This window comes from Neoarius graeffei, chromosome 5 (genome assembly GCF_027579695.1).
Source record: "Neoarius graeffei isolate fNeoGra1 chromosome 5, fNeoGra1.pri, whole genome shotgun sequence".
Classification (NCBI taxonomy): domain Eukaryota; kingdom Metazoa; phylum Chordata; class Actinopteri; order Siluriformes; family Ariidae; genus Neoarius; species Neoarius graeffei.
The window spans coordinates 86,410,890-86,436,913 of record NC_083573.1 but is presented as its reverse complement, the minus strand read 5'-3'; the positions used below and the strand labels follow the sequence as shown (position 1 = coordinate 86,436,913).

Below are 26,024 nucleotides of genomic sequence, written 5' to 3'. Positions count from 1 at the left end.
TTTTCTTAAGTATTTAACTAATTATTTTCCAGTCATTACGTTCCAGCTGAAATGATCATTAAAAAGACAAGCACAGTTAGAAATAAGTGCAAAGCAAGTCTTTCCTGATTCTTTTCTTTTGTCTTCCCTGCCGGCTGGAATCCACCAGAGTAAACGGACTACAGAATGTCTGCATTAAATCAAAGGTCTTTCCCTCCGGGTGACACGCTGCTGTGATGGAGGTATTTAAGATCAGCCTCTCAGAGCTTCAGATGCAAGGTTACTGCAGGCGGCAGGAGAAAAGGGATTTAAGAACACTGCATGTGTTCAGTGTACAAGTGATGAAAATGGTTTAAAAAAAAAAAGAACGAGATCAAGGTCAACAGTGCAAGATTTTTGTTTAAAACAACAAATACTGTAGCTAGAAGTGAGTTAATGGTTAAGTATAAAAGTCTCAAATACAGTCTGTGCAATCCATCTCCTTTAAATAATGACCTCCTGCCTTGTCCAAGGAAGCTTTTCAAGGCATGAAAAACCAACAACAGTGTGTTTTGTTAGAAATGACATTCTTCGTGTTGTGCTTGTTCTGTTTGAATGGATACAGGCTGAAGAGGGATCAGAATCTCCCTTGAACACCCAGCTCTCGCTCAGCTGCCTGTTCGATGGCCTGGTGAATCAGCCGCACTTCTTCCTGGCTCAAAGTTCTCTCCATGTGACGGTACACGATGCGGTAACAGTGGCTCACCTTCTTAGTCCTGTGGGAAAACAAACAGCAGAGAGTAATCCAGTTAGAAGAATCCAGGAAGACTGAGAATTGGATTTTTCTACCTAGAAATTGTCAAAGCAGCTCATTTTAATATTCCTGAGACATTTTCAATGTTACTTTAAATGTAATTTAGAGCCTAATTTACAGTGATGCCACACCAAGTAGTATCAGATTATTCAGATGGAAGGAAAGTGATCCATTTATGTGCATTCTATGGATTCATCTCATCTCATTATCTGTAGCCGCTTTATCCTGTTCTACAGGGTCGCAGGCCAGCTGGAGCCTATCCCAGCTGACTACGGGCGAAAGGCGGGGTACACCCTGGACAAGTCGCCAGGTCATCACAGAGCTGACACATAGACACAGACAACCATTCACACTCACATTCACACCTACGGTCAATTTAGAGTCACCAGTTAACCTAACCTGCATGTCTTTGGACTGTGGGGGAAACCGGAGCACCCGGAGGAAACCCACGCGGACACGGGGAGAACATGCAAACTCCGCACAGAAAGGCCCTTGCCGGCCACGGGGCTCGAACTCGGACCTTCTTGCTGTGAGGCAACAGCGCTAACCACTACACCACCGTGCCGCCCCATTCTATGGATTATGTATTATAAAAACACACAATTTTCCATACGTCAGGTGATAAAAGTGTATGTTTAAAAAAGTTATGATGCATCAAATGCAATGAGCTTGATGGTCACTGGTGGTCATTAGTTAGTGTGTATGTGTGTTTTTTTTTCCCTCCCCTGTTCTCTACCAACTCCATGTCTGGAGGAAGTCATGGCCTAATGGTTTGAGAAGCAGCTTTGGGACCAAAAGGTTGCCAGTTTGATACCCTGGACCAGCAGGGATGGCTGAAGTGCCCTTGAGCAAGGCATGTAATCCCCAACTGCTCCGGATATGTTGTATGCCGATCTGGATAAAAGCGTCTGCTAAATGCCATTAATGTAATGTAATGGAGTCAAACACTTCCACTGACATCATGATGTAAATTGTAGCTCATTGTTGGAGCTCCTTCTGGGGTTGGGGAAAACCACTGTACACTGTCGCCATGCCTACAAGCTCCACAGCATGTTGCCGTAACGTAACTTATTTTCCTTGTCTGACTGAGTTTTCCCGAAACAGGTTCAATAATTTAGTAATACAAAGAAAAATGATGCCAGATTAAGATTAGCTTGAAAGATATAAAATCCACGAACATGTAAAGTTCAATTAAAAATATTTTAATACCTATTAAGAGTGTTAATTATTTAAATGTAATTTTAGACATATGACTTTTTAATAGCGGAGCAGAGCCCCATACTTAAAAGAATATGGTAATGCATCAACCTGATTTTTGATGGCTTGAACACATGATGTCTGCACATATGAACGTGTACCAGCACAGGGAACCCGATCGTAAGTGCAAGGCAACATATCTCATAAACACATGACCACCGGACAATGAAATTTGTATCTTTATTTACACAAGATAGATGGTTTTTTTATCCACTGCTTATTTTTAATTAGCTTTAAAAACATAGTGTGGGATTATTTACTAACCCATTTTATGGAAAATATTCGCGACAGTTTCATATAAAACTAGTTAAAACAGTTTTATTAGTCTGCTAGCTTGTTGGACAATTGATAGTTTCTGTCATGTAAGGGCGATAGATGGATGTAAGTGAAGAAGAATTTTATTGAAAGCATGCTAGCAAATGGATACAAAACGTAGACAAAGGCAGAGTTGAAAAACAGGCAGTGGTCGAGCGAGGCACAGACAGAATTGTCAGAGCTAATACAATACTTACAGTCCAAAACCACAAACAAACAGGGTCAAGCAACACAAAATAAAATACAAGGCTTGGCAATGTTAGACGCAGAGTATAGAGTACATACTTCGCAAAGTTCTGTGAGTTCCTAAGAGTCCTTATATGTATGTGCTGTAATTGCACTCCAGTCAGGAACAGGTGCATGGTAATTAGTCCGAATGATGTGCACATCCATTGTAATCTGTGGCTACGTGCTTATATTATTCTATTCAGGTTGATTTTATGCCCTTGTAAGTACAGGTAGTCGTCGACTTACGACCTATGCGACTTAGAACCGATCGACTTTACGACCGTCTGGTTATGACTGGCAAGTGTTTCCCAGCTGAGCTAGCTGAGCGTACGACAGTTTCCGCCCCAGCTCCCGGCAGCGCACAACAGCTTCCGCCCCAGCTCCCGGCACATGCGCAGTCTCTCTCGCGCTCCCTCGCGCACTCTGTCATACAGTTTCCGCCCCAGCTCCTGGTTTATGAAACAAGCAAATGCTCCCGCCAGCCCAAGCGCTGTAACAGCTGATGATGATGTAGACGACCCACAGCCAAGCACCAGTGATGCCAGCGGTCACTAAATTTTGTATTTTGCTATGTTTTACATTTGTATTTTGGTATGTTTCAAACTAAAATGTTTTCTATTTTTCACACCTGTATTTCGTATTTTTTGTTTTGCACATATTAAACGAATTGTACTGTATGCAGTGTAGTATGCAGTGTTTGACTTAAACCAAATAATGAGCCAAGGTAATGAAATAAGAAAATGTTGATAAAATAAGACTTTAAGATGATTACAACACATCACAATATACTTATGTTCATTTAACATAGGCTGACTTACGACCAGATCGGTTTACGACCGGTCAGTCGTAACCAAACGCAGTCGTAAGTCGACGACTACCTGTATTTTACTCATACACTCATCAGGAGCTCCGCTTTTAAGCACTGCCTAAATACATATTAACCCACTGGTAGTACGATTCAGCAACTTTAAAAAAAAAAAGAAACAGAGCTGTGGTAAAGTGCGATGTAGTTTCCTGAAAATGAAAGTCAAGCCTGATTATTTTAAATTCTGAATTTATTTCAACCATAAGTATAATATTTGGAACTTTATGCACTTTAGGAACTTGTTTTACATAATTCTTAAAATGCAATATTCATGCTAACAACTTTTCGAAATTGGACTGACCACAGTTTTATAACAGTACAAGAGTGCTGGACCTGGGGTAAATTTTTATGGCTCAAGCAAGTAAAACAAACTGGCTGACAGGTGACTAGTGCAGAAGCAGCCACTGGGATTGCAACACAAACACATGGCATGTTATGTGTGAGGTTTAATCAGATTCACTTTGCCAGGACCAGATTTTCTGTCAGGAAGACCAGGCTGGTGTGTATCACAGTCCAAGCTCATATGACCATGCATGGAAAGCAAACAGCCTGAGAGAAAGTGGGTATAAATCCCACAAACCATTGTCACTAGGCAATCATTTCACTAAATATTGCATCTGAATATTGTATAAAAGGATGTTTAAAATGAATTAAATAGATAGATAGTTGTACTTATTGATCCCTCAGGGGAACTTGTTGCTACAGCAACAAAAGACATTAATACAATGGAAAGGCATTGTATACAAACAATAGACATTATTATTTGTAGTTAGACGTTCGACACGTATTAACCAATCACATAGACAGACATTTCAAACATATTAACAAATCACACAGACAGGGTTCAACATTCAATGCATTCACAAATCACAAAGACAGTCAGACATTCAACACATCACATACACTGCAAAAGACATCAGTGCCACAAGCAAGGTGCATAAACCAAATTCACACATTCGCAACAACCAACTGGCCAAAAGTATGTGGACACCTGATCATCAGCTGTATGTGGTTCTTGTCCAAACTGTTGCCACAAATTTGGAAGCACATAATTGTACAGAATGTCTTTGGATGCTGTAGCATTACAATTTCCCTTCACTGGAGTGAAGAGACCCAAACCTGTTCCAGCACGACAATGCCCCTGTGCACAAAGCAAGCTCCATGATTTGCCAACGTTGGAGTGGAAGAGCTTGAGTGTCCTGTACAAAGCCTTGATCTTAAACCCACTGAACACCTTTGAGATGAATTGGAACACTGACTGAACCCCAGACCTCCTCACGCAACATCAGTACCAGACCTCACTAATGCTCTTGTAGCTGAATGATCACAAATCCCCATAGCCACATCCCAAAATCTAGTGGAAAGCCTTCCCAGAAGAGTACAGGTTATTATAAGAGCAAAGGTGGGATACACCTGGAATGAGATGCTCAACAAACATATATGAGTGTAATGGTCAGGTTTTCATATACTTTTGGCCATAGTATATTGAAGTATGGGTAGCATAGTGGTGTAGTGGTTAGCACTGTTGCCTCACAGCAAGAAGGTTCTGGGTTCGAGCCCAGTGGCCAATGGGGGCCTTTCTCTGTGTGGAGTTTGCATGTTCTCCCCGTGTCTGTGTGGGTTTCCTCCAGTTTCCCCCACAGTCCAGTTAAGCTAACTGGCTACTCTAAATTGTCCATTGATTAAGCTTGGAGAGGGATGGGCTCCGCTAAGTTTAAATGCCCTAGACACATCAATGATGGACTGTTAAAATGTCATCAGTGGTGCCTGTATGGCCCTTGCTGACTATGGGAGGAAGAAGAAAATATTTGAGTATGCAGTGTTGATATGCAAGATTATATTATGTGTGGGGTCCTGGGAAAACCTGTAGAATTCTGGTGCATCTAAATTCATGAAAACAAAGAAAAATGATAGAAAATGATGACAAAAATAGGGCTATTCTACCTATGACATCTCTAGGTTACTGAAACCTGTTGCAAACTTAATAGAAAAAAATGTCAGAATTTCTCCATGTGAAGGGTTTTCTCTGTCCACCACATTATATATACAGTGGATATAAAAAGTGTACACACCCCGTTAAAATGATAGGTTTTTCTCATGTAAAAAAACGAGACCACGATAAATAATTTCAAAACTTTTCCCACATTTAATGTGACCTATAACCTGTACAATTCAATTGAAAAACAAACAAATCTGTTAGGGTTGTGTGGCAGCGGGGGCGTGGCCAAGCATCGGTCTGTGAATGGAGGGCGGAGTCAGGGAAGGTAAGTGGTGGAATCATTGCACCTGATGGGGATTAACCTGTGTTTGTGTGTCTTCCCCAGTGACCGTGCCCTTTAAAAGGAGAGGAGAGCAGAGAAAGGGAGCTCTCCCCAACCAGAACACTTTTTTTTTTTTTTTTTGTGTGTGTGTGTGTGTGTGTGTGTGTGTGTGTGTGTGTGTGTGTGTGTGTGTGTGTGTGTGTGGCTGGGAAATGAGTGAATGAGCTGAAAAGCCACACATATTGTTAAAAATAAATAGTTCATTGAGAACTCAGTTCTGGCCTGCCGTGCTTCTGTGCTCCACCCACCTGGTCGAATACAACAGGGGGAAAAACATAAAAAATAAAAAACGTACAATAAGCTCGTTGCATAAGTGTGCACACCCTTAAACTAATACTTTGTTGAAGCACCTTTTGATTTAATTACTGCATTCAGTCTTTTTGGGTTGGAGTCTATCAGCCTGCCACATCTAGACTTGGCAATATTTGCCCATGCTTCCTTGCAAAAGTGCTCCAAATCTGTCAGATTGCGAGGGCATCTCTTGTGCACAGCCCTCTTCAGGTCACCCCACAGATTTTCAATTGGATTTAGGTCTGGGCTCTGGCTGGGGTGTTCCAAAACTTTAATTTTCTTCTGGTGAAGCCATTCTTTTGTTGATTTTGATGTATGCTTGGGGTCATTGTCATGCTGAAAGATGAAAAGGTTTTGGGGCAAAATTGACTGGTATTTAGAACTGTTCATAATTCCCTCCACCTTGACTAAAGCCCCTGTTCCAGCTGAAGAAAAACAGCCCCAAAACATGATGCTGCCACCACCATGCTTCACTGTGGGTATGGTGTTCTTTTGGTGATGTGCAGTGCTGTTTCTGCACCAAAAATACCTTTTGGAATTGTGGCCAAAAAAGTTCAACCTTAGTTTCATCAGACCATAACACCTTTTCCCACATGCTTTTGGGAGAGTTGATGGATATTTTTGCAAAATTTAGCCAGGCCTGGATGTTTTTCTTTGAAAGAAAAGGCTTCCGTCTTGCGACCCTAGCTCATAGTCCAGACACATGGAGAATACAGGAGTTTGTTGTCACATGTAGTACACAACCAGAACTTGCCAGAAATTCCTGCAGCTCCTTCAGTGTTGCTGTAGGCCTCTCGGCAGCCTCCCTGACCAGTTTTTGTCTCGTCTTTACATCAGTTTTGGAGGGATGTCCAGTTCTCGGTAATGTCACTGTTGTCCCATATTTTCTCCACTTCTTGATGACTGTCTTCACTGTGCTCCATGGTATATCTAGTGCAGTGGAAATTTTTTTGTACCCTTCTCCTGACCGATACCTTTCAACAATGAGATCCCTTTGATGCTTTGTAAGCTCTCTGTGAACCCTGGCTTTTGCTGGAGGAGGCAACTGAGTAAATGTCTGAACTTTATTTGGGGTTAATCAGAGTCATTTTAATTGATGGCACCCAAAAAGACTGAATGCTGTTATTAAATCAAAAGGTTTAATTACAACAAAGTATTAGTTTAAGGGTGTGCACACATATACAACCAGCTTATTGTATGTTTTTTATTGTTCATGTTTTTCCCCCTTAACAGATTTATTTGTTTTTCAATGGAATTGTACAGATTATAGGTCACATTAAAGGTGGGAAAAGTTTTGAAATGATTTATCGTGGTCTCATTTTTTGACGTCAGAAAAACCTATCATTTTAACAGGGTGTGTACAATTTTATATCCACTGCGTGTGTGTGTGTGTGTGTGTGTGTGTGTGTGTGTGTATATATATATATATATACACAAAGCTAAATTTTCCACTCCACCCTGTGACTTGGATCTGCTCCAAAATTTATTGCATTCTTCCTTGGCCCATGTTACATCCTTCCACCAAGTTTCATGAATATCGGGTCAGTAGGTTTTGTGCAATCCTACACAAAACAAACAAACCGCACCGAAAACATAATGTCCTTGGTGGAGGTAATGAGACTAGTTTTATCCATATATTTACTCAAAAACTCCCCTTTTCACCATTTTTTCCCCAGATGTTATTGTCTTTTGTGAGACAACACCACATTGTTCTCATTCTGTTGCTAAGCGACCCAAAATGTTAAAGGCTTAACATCAGGATGCCAGAACATCTCCAGTTTTTAGTCATTAGTTTGTATTTTTTGAAATTCAGAATATAATTTGCAACAGTCATTTATCAGGCTCAGTAGCAAGCTTGCTTTTTCACAGCGGAACATGAAGACACTGGATTATTATAAAAGTCAGTCAATCTATATTCAACTAAAAGACTTATTTTAAAGAATGCCACAGTACAGCACACTATTGTTCTTTATACTAACTGCCACCCATCACAAATATGAAGTACTTTAAACACAAGTACACTTCGTTCTCAAATGATCCGATCTTATTTCTTTTATGCGGTGTGTTGAACTGTGTTAGGTTTTAATTTGTTGTTTAATTGAATTAAACAGGAATAAATAGGCAGTGGGGTCCAAAAATGCTTCTGTTTAATTTAATTAAAAATTACAACTTCATTACAGAGTATATTAACAGCAACAACTTGTGTGTGTGTGTGTGTGTGTGTGTGTGTGTGTGTGTGTGTGTGTGTGTGTGTGTATATAAAAATAGAATCTTAGAACTACATACACACATTTCAGAGTTTCTTAGTAATTGGTGCATTTAATCTCGCATGGACTCCACAAGTGTGTAAATGCTGATGATCTGTGTTTGTTTCAAATCCATCAGTGTGTCGTCTGAACACCTGCTTGAATGGATAGGATAAGTCTCAAGGAAAACCTGACCTTTTGTACAAAGGAGTTAACATGATCAATATCGCAAATCTGCTTAATAGTCAGAATAGTGACCGAGAAATAGTGCAGAATCTAGAAGACTGAATATCGCCGATACTGAACATTTGTCATAATTTATTTTAAAAACTCTGACTTTCTGTTTATTTCCAGTGTTAAATTGAATAAAAATGTTCAGTGTGGTTTCAAGCTTTTGAACATTGCTATATATTGACTTTAATATGCAAACCAACATTAACATGCTAATAAGACCTGCGTTTGATACAATAAACCATGGAATCCTACTTAACCGACTTCAGACTCGCCTTGGCTTAACGGACACTGTACTGGCATGGCTGACATCGTATCTTGCTGACCGCCCACAGCACGCATTACTACATAATCACTACTCTCAGCCATGACTCTTATCCTACGGTGCACCGCAAGGTTCTGTTTTGGGGTCTCTCCCTTTTGCCTTGTACCCATTGTCGCTTGAAGACGTCATCACTATGCACTCCTTGAATGTGATGTTTTATGCTGATGACTCACAATTACATATATCCTTCAAGCACAGCCAACAACATGATAGTATCAATAAATTTCAACTTTGTTTGCAAGATGTTGTGGAATGGATGAAGCAAAACGTTGGTTTGTGTTCTGTCAAAGACTGAAGTTATTCAGTTTACCTCCCGGTTTTCAAATTCACTCACCAATGTAGAATTTCTGACAACTGGCAGTCTAAAGATCAAACCCACTTCAGAGGTGAGACACCTTGGTATCATACTTGACCGTCAGCTAACATTTAAGACTTGTGTCAATACGGCATGACAGTCAGCGTACCAGTCCCTAACAACCATTGGGAGAATCAGAAAATACCTTTCTGATCATGAATGTGAATGTTTAGTTCATGCATTAATTTCATCAAAAGTCAACTACTGCAATGCCATTCTCTATGGCCTTCCAACAACAGAGATCAAGAAATTACAACGTCTACAGAATACAGCGGCCTGAATCATCTCAAGAACCAAGAAGTCCCAACATATGACACCAGTCTTAAGTCAGCTTCATTGTCTGCCAGTAGAAGAAAGGATTCTATATAAAATCTGGTTAGGAATATATAAAGCTATAAATAGCATTGCTCCTGATTACATCATAGATTATCCACAGGAATACAAGCCAGGACGTGCTCTACGGTTTGCATCTAGTAACCAGGGCTTTCCCCAGAAAAAAATATCAGAGCGGTACTATTCATGCAGAGTCCAGCTCATAAAGGCTGGCATGGCCTGGAGAGTCCCGAAGGCTGCAAGGGGGGTCTGGGGTCATGCTCCCATGGAAAATTTTGAAATTAGAGACTTCAAATGGTGCATTCTGGTGGCATCTAGGGCTGATTTAGGCACAATTCAACATTATTAAATTTGCTGGGTTTTTTTTTTAATCTTTTAAAATAAAGTCTTAAGATGGTAGGCCTAGAGATGCAGATTAACTTCGTCCATCATTCAATATTAGTCAATCATATTATAATAATAACTACAATAAGTCACTGGTAGATATTCAGTTTCAAGATCGTCTACTGCCAGTACTGGCCAGCTGCTTCACCTGGGACACAATTATTTTTACCACACACATGCGGCTGAAATGACAGCAGCAGTAAACACGTGCCATTTTGCCACTGATCATGAATGGATCTAGCATGAAACGGGTCTGTACACACGTGACAATGTCTTGGCTACTGAATACAGCCCTGATACTAAGAGTATCTAGTGTGCTTACTTGAAATGTTCAGTGATTTTGGGCAGCTTCGTAGCACGCCTCTTCATTTTCCAATTCCAGGATGCCAGGAACAGAATCAAGGTCAAATCACGCAACAGTACCAACTAATGACCAGCACCTAGAATGTGGTTTTATGTATAGTTGCGAATGGCAGTTAGTGCACGCAGTGAAACCCTTTATTTTCACTTCTGGATTGAGTACTAGGAGAGTCTAGACCAGTGTTTCTCAACCACTGGGCCACGACCCACTAATGCGCTATCTAGTGGGCCGTGAATTTTTTTTTCCAAGTTGAAGCTAATTTTTACTTGTAGGAGGGTACAATTCCTGGGTTGCATCCGACGTCACATCCGCCTCATTAAGCTACGGTCACACTACAGCTCGCGATGCTTTGCGATGGGTTATCGATGAAAATGAGGCATTTTGGTGGTGATATACACATGCGCTAAAAGTTGTGGTCACATAGCACACCAACACTTGACTGTCATGCCTTGGCGTGCTCGAGTCTGGCACAGCTTGAGTGGCTGCGCATGCTGACAGAGCGCATGGTGCACGTTCTTGTGACCCAGTCATTATGGGAAACGCCTGATACTGATAGCGCAATCAGCAGATACAGACACGGAGGCTGTTTTCAGAGGCTTTGTGAAGTATCATCATTAGCACGGTCACGTTTGTTTTGAGCCATGTTTATAACACTGTTTAAATATTCTGCTTTCTGTTTTGCTTTTGTAACTATCACGCCTGCTAATAAACACTCTTCCTGCACTTAGATCCGTCTACCACCATCTATCTTGTAGTGTCCTGATCCCCAGATCTTCAACTCAGACACACATAAAAAGTTGTACTCCTCCATGTTCTTCCAGGTTTTCATCTGTGTGTCCGTGTAGAATGATGTCTGCAGCACCACGTAGTTTGAGATGTCGGGAAACTCAATAGATGGATAATTTTCCAACTCAGAGGAAAAATCCCTCTTTGTTAGCGTGTAAGGATCTAATCCCATTGAGTGGTTTCTATATCCATTTCTTTTGAGTGTACTTCTTGGTTTTAATAACTTGCTTGCTTGCTGAACACAAACATGGCAATAAGTTCTTGTGTTAATCGCCCAGACTCCACTTTTGGATCATTAATCCCTTTTGGCTGAGAATGCCCTGCATGCATGGTTTGGCTTCTGGCACATCCATACAGTTTTAAATACAATACCTACAATTAAAAAAAGCTTGTTTTTATTGCATTTATTTAATTCCTGGGCTCCCATCTGTGACAGGGAGTGATGTTGCATCCCATTAATACACTTGACAATAGATTATTAGATTCTAATAGAATAGATGAGCCAAAATAATTGGGGATCTTTTTTAATGGGCTCTGACTCATTACAAGTATGAACAGGTGAGCCTCGAAGTAGAAAAGGTTGAGAACCCCTGGTCTAGACCTATATGTTACAATATCTTCCTATTTCTATAGTTATTACTCATTTTCAGAGTGGAATAGGAGATATTTAGGTGTGGAAAGTACTCTGAATTGTTCAATTTATTTATTTATTTATTTTTTTGGTGTGCAAGTGACAGCGCGGTGCTGATGTCGCACAGTGTGGTAGAGTGCTGCGTATCCACGCTTCGGGGAAAGCCCTGCTAACTCATCCCATCTCATTATCTCTAGCCGCTTTATCCTTCTACAGGGTCGCAGGCAAGCTGGAGCCTATCCCAGCTGACTACGGGCGAAAGGCGGGGTACACCCTGGACAAGTCGCCAGGTCATCACAGGGCTGACACATAGACACAGACAACCATTCACACTCACATTCACACCTACGGTCAATTTAGAGTCACCAGTTAACCTAACCTGCAAGTCTTTGGGCTGTGGGGGAAACCGGAGCACCCGGAGGAAACCCATGCGGACACGGGGAGAACATGCAAACTCCGCACAGAAAGGCCCTCGCCGGCCACGGGGCTCAAACCCGGACCTTCTTGCTGTGAGGCGACAGCGCTAACCACTACACCACCGTGCTGCCCAGCCCTGGTAACAATTTAATAATTCCCAAAATGTGACTTTCTACAGTACGTATGGTGACAGAACATTTAGTACCGCTGCTCCAAAGCTATGGAACAGTCTTCCATCTTATCTTGAGCAAGCCACTACACCTGAAGCATTTAAATCTCGACTAAAGATTTTTCCTCTTTCGCAAAGCCTATGGATTATAACTCATACAACTTTTAGTAAATTTTACAATTGTTTTATTTCATAAACGCATTGAGACTTGGTGTAATGCATCTCTAAGAATGGTTTATTATTAAAGCTACGTAAAGGTCACTTTTTTCTCTTTTGTGCTTTAATACACATTCCAAAGCGACGTGAGTGACTATATAACACACACAGACTTTAAGCTAAGATAATTTCAGTGTCTGTGAATGAAAGGGAGTTGTGATAATTATTCTTTATCTCACGTCACTGCAGCTGCCAAAGAGGAAATACAACATCTGTGCCTAAATTAGTTCCTGGATGAGTTTGATCAGCAGGGAATCTCATCTGTAAATGACTGACATATTGGGAAAGATCATACTCCTGTGTGCTGTGAAAACACAGATAATTAGTCCATATACAGTGAGGGAAAAAAGTATTTAGTCAGCCACCAATTGTGCAAGTTCTCCCACTTAAAAAGATGAGAGAGGCCTGTAATTTTCATCATAGGTACACTTCAACTATGAGAGACAGAATGGGGGAAAAGAATCCAGGAAATCACATTGTAGGATTTTTAATGAATTAATTGGTAAATTCCTCGGTAAAATAAGTATTTGGTCACCTACAAACAAGCAAGATTTCTGGCTCTCACAGACCTGTAACTTCTTCTTTAAGAGGCTCCTCTGTCCTCCACTCGTTACCTGTATTAATGGCACCTGTTTGAACTCGTTATCAGTATAAAAGACACCTGTCCACAACCTCAAACAGTCACACTCCAAACCCCACTATGGCCAAGACCAAAGAGCTGTCAAAGGACACCAGAAACAAAATTGTAGACTTGCACCAGGCTGGGAAGACTGAATCTGCAATAGGTAAGCAGCTTGGTGTGAAGAAATCAACTGTGGGAGCAATTATTAGAAAATGGAAGACATACAAGACCACTGATAATCTCCCTCGATCTGGGGCTCCATGCAAGATCTCACCCCGTGGGGTCAAAATGATCACAAGAACGGTGAGAAAAAAAATCCCAAAACCACACAGGTGGACCTAGTGAATGGCCTGCAGAGAGCTGGGACCAAAGTAACAAAGGCTACCATCAGTAACACACTACGCTGCCAGGGACTCAAATCCTGCAGTGCCAGACGTGTCCCCATGCTTAAGCCAGTACATGTCCAGGCCCATCTGAAGTTTGCTAGAGAGCATTTGGATGATCCAGAAGAGGATTGGGAGAATGTCATATGGTCAGATGAAACCAAAATAGAACTTTTTGGTAAAAACTCAACTTGTCATGTTTGGAGGAGAAAGAATGCTGAGTTGCATCCAAAGAACACCATACCTACTGTGAAGCATGGGGGTGGAAACATCATGCTTTGGGGCTGTTTTTCTGCAAAGGGACCAGGACGACTGAGCCGTGTAAAGGAAAGGATGAATGGGGCCATGTATCGTGAGATTCTGAGTGAAAACCTCCTTCCATCAGCAAGGGCATTGAAGATGAAATGTGGCTGGGTCTTTCAGCATGACAATGATCCCAAACACACAGCCCGGGCAACGAAAGAGTGGCTTCGTAAGAAGCATTTCAAGGTCCTGGAGTGGCCTAGCCAGTCTCCAGATCTCAACCCCATAGAAAATCTTTGGAGGGAGTTGAAAGTCCGTGTTGCCCAGCGACAGCCCCAAAACATCACTGCTCTAGAGGAGATCTGCATGGAGGAATGGGCCAAAATACCAGCAACAGTGTGTGAAAACCTTGTGAAGACTTACAGAAAACGTTTGATCTCTGTCATTGCCAACAAAGGGTATATAACAAAGTATTGAGATGAACTTTTGTTATTGACCAAATGCTTATTTTCCACCATAATTTGCAAATAAATTCTTTAAAAATCAGACAATGTGATTTTCTGGATTTTTTTTCCTCATTCTGTCTCTCATAGTTGAGGTATACCTATGATGAAAATTACAGGCCTCTCTCATCTTTTTAAGTGGGAGAACTTGCACAATTGGTGACTGACTAAATACTTTTTTGCCCCACTGTAAAAGCCTAAAAAAGAGAAATGGAAAAAAGAGAAACATAGGATATGTGAAAGCAATTAACATACCAAAAATAAACAGAAACTTGCAATATCAAAATCCCGAATTTGTGAAAATAGGCACCTATAAAAATAGCTGGCAAATGTGGCTGTGGGACGCAACACCAGATACTTGTGGAAGAATTTTCTGCAACACTCAGCCAGATATCCACTGCGAGAGCCATGAAAACGAGAACGCTTGACGAATTTGGGCCACCACTGATTGCCATTGGGACATGTAATTTTACTCAAGGATCCCGCAGCCAAAGAGGCTAATTGGATAAAATGATTTACTAAAGTACTGAATTGCTTCATTTATTTATTTTTAATTAGAAAATAAAATGACTCAACAAAATAATTGATGATAATGAAAAAAAAGCACATGGATAATGTCATCCATATTTTTTAACCTCATTCAGAATATCCAATAATTACAACAAAATTCTATACTCATAGATAATGAAACCATCCTTTGGAATATCTGACACTTCTATTGATGTTTATGGCTTACGCAGATCTTACTACACCTCCTTTCCTTCTTTCGTTGCCATGAAAAACCATCTGCAATTTCGAATGCGTGCACAGGTGTTCAATAATTCACTGACCATGGGAAACTGAAAAGTGATCCAAACACACACAATACCTTTTTATTGAAACCTTCTCCATTTTATATTGTGGTAGAAGTTGGTTTAGGAGACGGCAGGTGCAGTTATTCATGGCAGTTGTTTTAAAAGAGTCTGAAAGAGCAACAGACCCGAGCAGACAGAAGAAGCACAAATCTGACTGATATGTGGGAGGATATACTGTTGCATATTGAGGCTGAACATACAGTCTTTCAAATATCACTGAATCACTGGGGTGCTGACATTTATGATACTGGCCTCGCATCAACATCATTTTACAGAGCATTACAACGCATGGAATAGAGACCACTGAACAGACCATGAAAATATTAAGTGTGATAGGACAAACATTCTGACATTTGCAGAAAGTTGTTTTCCCCTAACTGGTGACTTTGTGCGAGCAAATCTTCTAATATCACTGTGAAGGAAACTGGCGATCCAGCAGATGTTTCTAGAATGTTGCAGAAATGTTATTTCTGAAGAGTGGTGCAGTGGTTAGCACTGTTGCCTCACAGCAAGAAGGTTCTGGGTTTAAATCTACCGATTGACCGGGGTCTTTCTGTGTGGAGTTTGCAAGTTTCCACCCACAGTCCATCCACAGAAATGTGGATTTAGTCAACTGGCTACACTAAACTGCCCATAGTTGTACAGTGGTGCTTGAAAGTTTGTGAACCCTTTAGAATTTTCTACATTTCTGCATAAATATGACCTAAAACATCATCAGATTTTCACACAAGTCCTAAAAGTAGATAAAGAGAGCCCAGCTAAACAAATGAGACAAAAATATTATACTTGGTCATTTATTTATTGAGGAAAATGATCCAATATTACATATCTGTGAGTGGCAAAAGTATGTGAACCTTTGCTTTCAGTATCTGGTGTGACCCCCTTGTGCAGCAACTAAACCTTTCCGGTAACTGTTGATCAGTCCTGCACACCGGCTTGGAAGAATTTTAGCCCATTCCTCCGTACAGAACAGCTTCAACTCTGGGATGTTGGTGGGTTTCGTCACAAGAACTGCTCGCTTCAGGTCCTTCCACAACATTTCGATTGGATTAAGGTCAGGACTTTGACTTGGCCATTCCAAAACATTAACTTTATTCTTCTTTAACCATTCTTTGGTAGAACGACTTGTGTGCTGAGGGTCCTTGTCTTGCTGCATGACCCACTTTCTCTTGAGGTTCAGTTCATGGACAGATGTCCTGACATTTTCCTTTAGAATTCGCTGGTATAATTTAGAATTCATTATTCCATCAATGATGGCAAGCCATCCTGTCCCAGATGCAGCAAAACAGGCCCAAACCATGATACTACCACCACCATGTTTCACAGATGGGATAAGGTTCTTATGCTGGAATGCAGTGTTTTCCTTTCTTCAAACATAACGCTTCTCATTGAAACCAAGAAGTTCTATTTTGGTTTCATCCGGCCACAAAACATTTTTCCAATAGCCTTCTGGCTTGTCCACGTGATCTTTAGCAAACTGCAGAGGAACAGCAAGGTTCTTTTTGGAGAGCAGTGGCTTTCTCCTTGCAACCCTGCCATGCACACCATTGTTGTTCAGTGTTCTCCTGATGGTGGACTCATGAACATTAACATTAGCCATACTCATGTGAGAGAGGCCTTCAGTTGCTTAGAAGTTACCCTGGGGTCCTTTGTGGCCTCGGTGACTATTACATGCCTTGCTCTTGGAGTGATCTTTGTTGGTCGAGCACTCCTGGGGAGGGTAACAATGGTCTTGAATTTCCTCCATTGTATACAATCTGTCTGACTGTGGATTGGTGGAGTCCAAATTCTTTAGAGATGGGTTTGTGACCTTTTCCAGCCTGATGAGCATCAACAATGCTTTTTCTGAGGTCCTCAGAAATCTCCTTTGTTCATGCCATGATACACTTCCACAAACATGTGTTGTGAAGATCAGACTTTGATAGATCCCTGTTCTTTAAATAAAACAGGGTGCCCACTCACACCTGATTGTCATCCCATTGATTGAAAACACCTGACTCTAATTTCACCTTCAAATGAACTGCTAATCCTAGAGGTTCACATACTTTTGCCACTCACAGATATGTACTATTGGATCATTTTCCTCAATAAATAAATGACCAAGTATAATATTTTTGTCTCATTTGTTTAACTGGGTTCTCTTTATCTACTTTTAGAACTTGTGTGAAAATCTGATGATGTTTTAGGTCATATTTAGGCAGAAATATAGAAAATTCTAAAGGGTTCACAAACTTTCAAGCACCACTGTAAGTGTGAATGGTCGTTTGTCTCTCTCTTTCAGAGTTAGCCCTGCAATCCTTGACTTGCAAGTGACGTCAAAGCAAAATAGAAACCCAGATGTTGGCCATGTTGGCGGATATACAAATGCGGGGTCAAGCGACATTCCATACAAAACATAGTCACACGTACGCAACTCTCTTTGTTTTTCCGCTGCTTTAAGCATTCTTTTAGCTACGCCATATCTTTGTGCTGTATATGGTTGTGGTCACAACAGTACTTGTGACCATGGCACATTCTGATTATTTAGAATTCTGTCCATGATTCGGAAAGAGGGCTAGGAAACTCTGAGATTTAGTATGGAGAGGAGACGAGCATGGCTGAACAACATCGGCAGGGCTGATCTAACAGAGGCTAAAACCAAAACAGACTGTGTTTGCAGTAATTGTTTTATCTCAGATGAGATTCAAAAGCTTTCTCGATAATATCATGGAAGAATTTTATTTTATTATAGAATTTTGCTATAAAATAAGTGTTCTCTTGTCATAGTTCACTCAGTCGTTATAATTTTAACATGTGTATTACCATTTCACTTCTCGGAGTGCCAGCAAAATCATACGATAGAAACAATCCAGACTGGGCACCCACTCAGAAAATGGGCTATGTTTCATCCAAGGTCGGACTTGATTCTTCGGCAGCCAAATCAGATAGAACGCGATATCTGGGTACTCGATGGTCGGTAGAAGCGTCTTATCTTCAGAAAAGTCTGACTTTTTTAAATAATATGGGTCAAAACCACACATGCTGTATCTATCTTCTCTTTGTATCAAATCTTCGCTCGAATGTTCAAGTCGTGGTAATACTGAGAAAATTCAGCATTGTTTATAGACACGCTTTCAGTGGCTGCCATCCTAGTTGCTTTGTATATCCATCATCATGGCGGACGCTCATGACGTAGCACATTTTGATCATGTGGTTGCAAGTCATCTATAGACTAGCACCCTGTCCACCTTTCACTCAATGACAGCTGGGATTTGTTCCACCTCACCCATGGATAAGTGACCTTGAAAGTGAATGAATGTCATTGCTGAAACAATACCATCTAACCTTGCAAGAACCTCCAATATACTGTATAAAATATGGTAACCTCAGCACAACCTTCACCTTTTGTGAAGGAAACTGGCAATCCAGCAGATATTTTTAGAATGTTGCAGAAATGTTATTTCTGAAGAGTGGTGCAGGGGTTAGCACTGTTGCCTCATAGCAAGAAGGTTTTGGGTCCAAATCTACCAAGTGACAGGGGTCTTTCTGTGTGGAGTTTGCTTGTTTCCTCCCACAGTCCAAAGAAATGTGGATTTAGTCAGCTGGCTACACTAAACTGCCCATAGGTGTAAGTGTAAACGGTCATTTGTCTCTCAGTGTTAGCCCTGTGATACGCTGGCACCCTGTCCACCTCTCACACAATGTCAGCTGGGATTGGCTCCAGCTCACCCACGACCAGCAATGGATAAGTGGTATTGAAAATGAACATTATTACTGAAACAATACTATCTAACCTTGCAAGAAGTTCTCCAATATAGTGTATAAAATATGGTAGCCTCAGTACAATCTTTAGTCCTGAGATCTGAGCACAACAATGTCAGCTGTTTAAGAAGTCAATTATTGACTCAGTCAACAATCAGTACATCAATAATATATTTGTGTTGCGCCACGGGATTTTTGTACCAGATGCTCTGTTTACGGAGTTCGTAGAAACGGTGTTGAAAAACATAGGATATTTTGCACCATTTTCGCTGGCTGATCCAGTAACTATCAGTTATTATACATACAGGCCACTTTTTCCATGGAATAAAAACATGCATTCTATTCCCTTCTAGCAGGTTTATTGATGGCATGCAATATTGTTATCATATCGCTTATTCTCCATGTATTATGCCACTCTCCCCAATGGAGACTGAGCATGCAATATTGTTATAATATTGCACGTTGTCAAGACAACACGATGTCACACGCGAAGATCCAAGGCCAAAACTTTTCTGTTGCGCGTGCACACAATCATTTCTTTGTCGGACGGGAGAGAGAGAAGACAGGGTTAATTCAGTGCTAGGTTTAAGCACTAAATAAATAAACTGAAACTAAAGATGCGCTGAACACTCAAAAGGCTACCAAAGCTTCATTATATATTCTTCACGCATATTCATAAGATAAAAACAGACCAATGGACATCAAAAAACTGGAAAAGAGACACGTTGGAGATGTAAAACTTCCGTACTCGTGAGTGACTGTAACAGTCTGTAAACAAAAATGGCCACGAGGTTTGCTTCATTAAATGCCAAAGATTTAATGAGATAGACATGCAGAACACCGGAAAGGCTACCAAAACTTCACTGGATATTCTTCACGCATGTTTACAAGAGAAAAACATACCAATGGACATCGAAAAACTGGAAAAGAGAGCAATAGCGGAAATATAAAGTTCTACTTGGAGGTGAGGAAAAGTGATGGAGACTTTTACAAGAGGACTTCACTCATGGACTTCACTCAGCAAAGCACTTTTGTTTTGAACAACTGCAATGTAACGATTAACTATGACCAAAACTAACTTTGAACTTGAACTGTCAACCTATCTATAGCTTGTATATATGTTGGGTTGTTGTTCAGGCTTTTTGAACTTGAACCATTTTTATCGTGAGAACTTTGACTTTGTACATGTGCATTGGATTGACAGAACATTTGAGCAGAATCAGCATTCAATATTGGTAAGTTACCCCCCTGTTCTTAACTTTATGTAAAATCTATAATTGTTCCATCAAATATGTATGTATAATAATAATAATATTGGCTGGCTTTTTTTATGGTATATCAGATATATTCCATTCAGTTACTTGTCTTCGACTCGTTCAGTATCATGCTAGCTGAATGGGATGTATCTGATATACCACTCAAAGCCAGCCAATATTATTTAAATAATCACCTCAATTGCGCCCCTACGGGATACATTTACTACTTTTAACATCATCCATGACTGTGTTGAACTGAGGCTGGTTCTAGAGGACATCAGACAGGGACTTGCTTTAAATAACTACTATGTAGTTACTGTCCAGAACCGGAAGCGAGTCAACACTCAACAGCGTCTATTCATTGTACATGTCCTGACTGATTCTGAGTCCTGGTCTCCATGTTTTCAACACTGCATGTTCAGAGGTTAGAAAGAATAAAAACACATTTTATGACTGACTATTTTGTATCAACAACAGTTCTAGCTTTGTTGGGAACATTTTGTGCAGGTTAAAGTTGGTCCCGTGTTAGAAACAGAGTATCGGCGACTAATATTCTGACATAATTGGGACAGTGCCAAAAATGAATTGGCATGGTGCTAAACAGTCAATAAGGCATCAAATTAAATTACTTATAGCTGTTTTGTGAATCCATAGTAAAAGTACTATCATTGTGGTCCAAAAATACACTTTAGACCAAGAAACATCATGTACATCAAAGACATTTTGAAGGCTTTCTGCCTGGAAAATGGAGCATTTTGGGTTGCGTGCACATGATTTCATGTCAGACTTACAGTAACTTCCCTTGATCCAATTTCACTTTGATTTGTATTTCCTGCATACAGAGGCTTGATAGCATCATGCAGCAGGTATAATTTAAAATCCATAATCTGAGCATCTGGTATAAAAATCTGGTGGACTGACATTTGTTCATCTCAGAAGCCATTACTTTCTCTGATTTTCCTTTGTAAAATTTTACAAACCAACATAACATTAAACATTCTAACGTTAATCATGAACTATTGTCTGTTAAGCTCAAACAATTATCTTTAAATCCTATTATTGTTAACTGGTACTTCAGTTTTCTTGAAAACAGACAACAACGTGCTATTCATAATCGCTTTGTGGGACAATGAAGGGCCGTTAATAAGGGAACAATACAAGGAAGTGTTAGTGGTCCTTATCTATTTAATATATTTATCATCAATTACATATAATTTAGTTTAATAACAACCCCGCCCTTTTTAAATATACAGATGATTCAACTATCATTCTTCCGGTTTAGGATAATGGACAATGCTGCTTGGACTTGGTTGACCAATTTCTTGTTTGGTCCAAGGACAATAATATGAATTGCAATCCATCAAAATGTAAAGAGCTTATTTTCCGCAAAGAAATCATAACATTCATAACATTCCATTCTTGTAGTACTCGAGTCCGATTCATGCCCTAATTTTAAGGACTTGTGACTTGACTTGGACTTGAGCACTCATGAGTCAGAGTTGGACTCGGTCTTGTGCGTTAACTGCATTCAGACACGAGGACTCTGATTTTTTCTTTATCGTTTGTAACATGCCATAATAATTTGGCATAAGATATTTATATCTACATTAATTTCTGTATTAATTTCGTGCAAAAGTGTCACACCTGCATGCCTTGGCGCATGCATCAGATAAACTTTTAGGTGCACTCTAGACAGTGCGCGCGCACCAAGCGGACTCTCGTGCACATGCCGTAAACGACTCGCACCTGCACAGGATTAAGGTACAATCAGTGCGCCGCTATAAAAACTGTGAAAACACACTTACTTTGTGAAGTACTGAGTTGCGTTGCTGACACATTACCAAACCTTATTTCCTTGTTTGGTTTCCTGATCCCTGATTTCCTGTTTGTTGTTTTTGATTCTGCCGAGTCTATGATAGCCTGTTTGTGCCTCGCTCAACCTATTGCCTTTTTCACTGTTTTACGATTTTGCCTGCCATTCTGGATTGTTTACCTGTCTTCACTTGTAGTAATAAACACACCTTCTGCACTTACTCTTCCATCTCCCAACCATCTCTGACAGAATAATTCACACTCCCTGATAAAGAGAAGCACATTCACCTGTTCATTCACCTGTTTTTTCTTCTCCGTGCTCTCATGGAAGGCGGTCGCATTTCTCTGCTCTCCTCTCCTCTCCTTTTTTTCCTGCTTGTGCTCTTTGTTTCGTCTTGTCTGCCTATACTTTTGTTTTTGAGAGACTCTCTCTGCATTGAATTTCTAAACTAAAAAAGCATGGATTTGATCAACTGGTCTCCTAACGAAATTGACACAGTTTCTGGGTTCGGGGGAACCCACCTGTCCTGCCGGAACGTCTGTGGAGGACATTGGAGATATCTACCTATTCGGAACCATGATTACCAGACTTTTGCTGATTGGATTAGGCATTGCCCTGGTATATCGAGGAAATCAGACAACGGTGACAGCTGTTCAAAGCCCCACAAAGCTGCCCGATATGATTAAAGTGGTGGGCAAAGCTGTCGGCACTCAGACTGTGGCTATAGAACTTGAACCACAACATGGTTGTCATCTTGGAGACGCTTTCGGCTTTGCAAGGAATAAGTATTTCGGAGACCAAATGGAATTGAATTGAACAGAAATGGACAGATATGGATGAAATGGACAGATATGGACGAGTGGTGTGGACGTGTAAAGACTGTCTGTTCGAAAGACCAAACAATCTCTATCTTATCGACATTCGGCTCCCTAAACAGCACCGGCCTTGATCAAGGCCGTTGCTGGGAAAACATTTCCCCCAGAAGGTCACTGCTGGGAGACACTCTCGCATTCTTCGCATTCCTTCCCCAATTTTCCGCGGTCACCGTTTTTCACCCCCAGTGTGACAAGCGGGTGCATGACCAGCGCCATTTGCATGGCTGCAGGAGCGGACGGCTGCTTGCTTGCGCTGGGTTACCTCTACCTCCTCCCCTCCCCTCCTACCCCCTTACCCCTTCCCCCCCACCCCTGATTGCCCCCTCCTTCCCCCCTTAAGTCCCATGTTTTAAAGTGTACTTGTGTTATTGTGTGCTTGTGCGGAGGTTTTTAAATGCTCCCATACTGTACTCCTGATAGGCGCATAGTGGGGGGGGGGGGTGTTCTTTTTTTCCTCATCTTTCCTCATGTTACTACTGTGTTTCTTTTCTTTTATCCCTGTCTTCCTGTCCTGTTCCCCCTCTGTAAGGACAGGTTGATGGTCAATTTCACTGGTAACAGTGACAATAAAGGGTTCATTCATTTCATATGTCATGTTCAGAAACAGGGGCGGCACAGTGGTGTAGTGGTTAGCGCTGTCACCTCACAGCAAGAAGGTCCTGGGTTCGAGCCCCGGGGCCGGCGAGGGCCTTTCTGTGTGGAGTTTGCATGTTCTCCCCGTGTCCGCGTGGGTTTCCTCCGGGTGCTCCGGTTTCCCCCACAGTCCAAAGACATGCAGGTTAGGTTAACTGGTGACTCTAAATTGACTGTAGGTGTGAATGTGAGTGTGAATGGTTGTCTATGTGTCAGCCCTGTGATGACCTGGCGACTTGTCCAGGGTGTACCCCACCTTTCGCCCGTAGTCAGCTGGGATAGGCTCCAGCTTGCCTGCGACCCTGTAGAAGGATAAAGCGGCTAGAGATAATGAGATGAGATGTTCAGAAACAGGGGCGGCACGGTGGTGTAGTGGTTAGCGCTGTCGCCTCACAGCAAGAAGGTCCGGGTTTGAGCCCCGTGGCCGGCGAGGGCCTTTCTGTGCGGAGTTTGCATGTTCTCCCCATGTCCGCGTGGGTTTCCTCCGGGTGCTCCGGTTTCTCCCACAGTCCAAAGACATGCAGATTAGGTTAACTGGTGACTCTAAATTGACCGTAGGTGTGGATGTGAGTGTGAATGGTTGTCTATTGGCCCTTTTCCACTACCCTTTTTCAGCTCACTTCAGCTCGCTTCAGCTCACTTCAGCCCGACACGGCTCGCGTTTCGACTACCAAAAACCAGCACGACTCAGCTTGTTTCAGCCCTGCTTAGCCCCTAAAACTCGCACCGTTTTGGAGTGGGGCTGAAGCGAGCCAAGCCGTGCCGAGTGAGGTTGGGGGCGTGAGCAGACACTCCCCTGTGCACTGATTGGTGAGGAGGCGTGTCCTCACATGCCCACACACACCCCGCGAGCGTGCTGGGATCTGTAAACACCGCAAACCCGGAAGAAGAATAATTACGAATTACGAGAATTTCTGAAGCCTTATGCGCCTCGCCTCATCTATACGCTCTTGCCAGTATCTGTTGGCGTTGTCGGTGACAACAAGCCACAGCACCAAGACCAGCAACACTAACGACACCATGTCCTCCATGTTTATTGTTTACTATCCGGGTCGTGAGACTACTGCTTAAAAGATCATACAGAGCATCGTGGACGAGTTCGCGGAGCGCAAGGCTCGTCGTATGCCCTTCAAATAATGCACGCAGTAGGCTATTGATGTTTTATTATGAGCCATGTACAGTATGTCGCCTAATGTTTTTTTGTTTCTGAGTTACATGTTCGTTTGAAGGACTTAATGTACAAAATAACATAGTTGCACCCCTTAGTGTTGAAATTGGTAAACACAGTGCATTCAGTGAGGTTTGCACCGCCCTCCTTTTATTTCTGACTCTTCCTGTCACCGTTGCAACCTCTGAGCGCTCATTCGTATGCCCTTCAAATAATGTGCGCAGTATAGGCTATTGATGTTTTATTATGAGCCATGTACAGTATCCTAATGTTTTTTGTTTCTGAGTTACATGTTCGTTTGAAGGACTTGATGTACTAAATAACATAGTTGCACCCGGTAGTGTTGAAATTGGTAAACACCGCAGTTGCGGACATTTTGTAGCCTAAAATGATGTTATGATAAGCTTTAATAAAGGGCCCGGTCATTTGCCCCGCCCCCGGCCCGGCTCTGACTTGTTCCGCCACTGTCACTGATGTCACTGTTTGTGCTGCTTAACGACATCACGTGAAGTCCACCCACTTTCGCTAACTCCACCCAATGTGTCCACCCACTTCCAGCCAGCACGGTTCAGCGCGGTTGTAGTCGAAATGCAACTCCAACAGCCCCGCTCAGCCCGACTCAGCTCGACTCAGCACGGCACGGCTCAGCTGCGTTTGTAGTGGAAAAGCGGCATATGTCTATGTGTCAGCCCTGTGATGACCTAGCGACTTGTCCAGGGTGTACCCCGCCTTTTGCCCGTAGTCAGCTGGGATAGGCTCCAGCTTGCCTGCGACCCTGTAGAACAGGATAAAGCATCCAGAGATAATGAGATGAGATGTTCAGAAACAAACTAATGTTAATGGCGTTAAAACAGCCACCGTCAAATGGTGCGGTTGGAGTCTTGTTCTCGGACTTGATTCAGATCAGTAGTGGACTCGACTCGACATTTTTTTAAATGACTTGAACTTGACTCGGACTTGAACACTGGGGACTCGAGTCTGGACTTGGACTTGAGGTTTAGTGACTTGATTACAACACTAACATTCCACAATGTGTAGAATTGGGATAACATTTCAAGAGAATTGTAAATACACTAAGCATTTACAGGTGAAGTTAACCAAGGCAAATAAATGTTTGTATGTAATTAGGTCACTCAGAAAGGAAGGTTTTTTCTCAGGTAGCGGTAGCTCGACTTTTTAATACTTTAGTTTTACCTAATTTTTTGTATAAACTCAATTTATGGTGCTTCTGATTCAGATCTGACACAAATTCAGAATTTTTTAGACAGATGTTATAAAAGGAAATATAGCTCAAGCAAAGTAAATATTTGTAATCTCTTAGAGAAAGCAGATGTTAGTATTTCTACTCTACCTGTCAGTCTGTTATCGACACACAATGCATTGAATTGATTTAGTATTTAATCCAAATTTTCCCAAAGTTAAATATAAAA

At 41.5% G+C, this 26,024-nt stretch overlaps 1 protein-coding gene across 2 annotated transcripts in view; it reads right to left on the bottom strand.

The window, feature by feature from the left end:
- Positions 1-336: 336 nt before the first annotated feature.
- The window catches only part of fars2 (phenylalanyl-tRNA synthetase 2, mitochondrial), a 398,131-nt gene continuing 372,443 nt past the window's right edge, over positions 337-26,024 (bottom strand). For both annotated transcript variants that reach the window (XM_060922489.1, XM_060922490.1), the window contains exon 7: positions 337-734. In XM_060922489.1, coding sequence (XP_060778472.1) covers positions 596-734 — 139 coding nt within the window. In that variant the 3' untranslated portion in view covers positions 337-595. The remainder of the gene's footprint in view (positions 735-26,024) is intronic.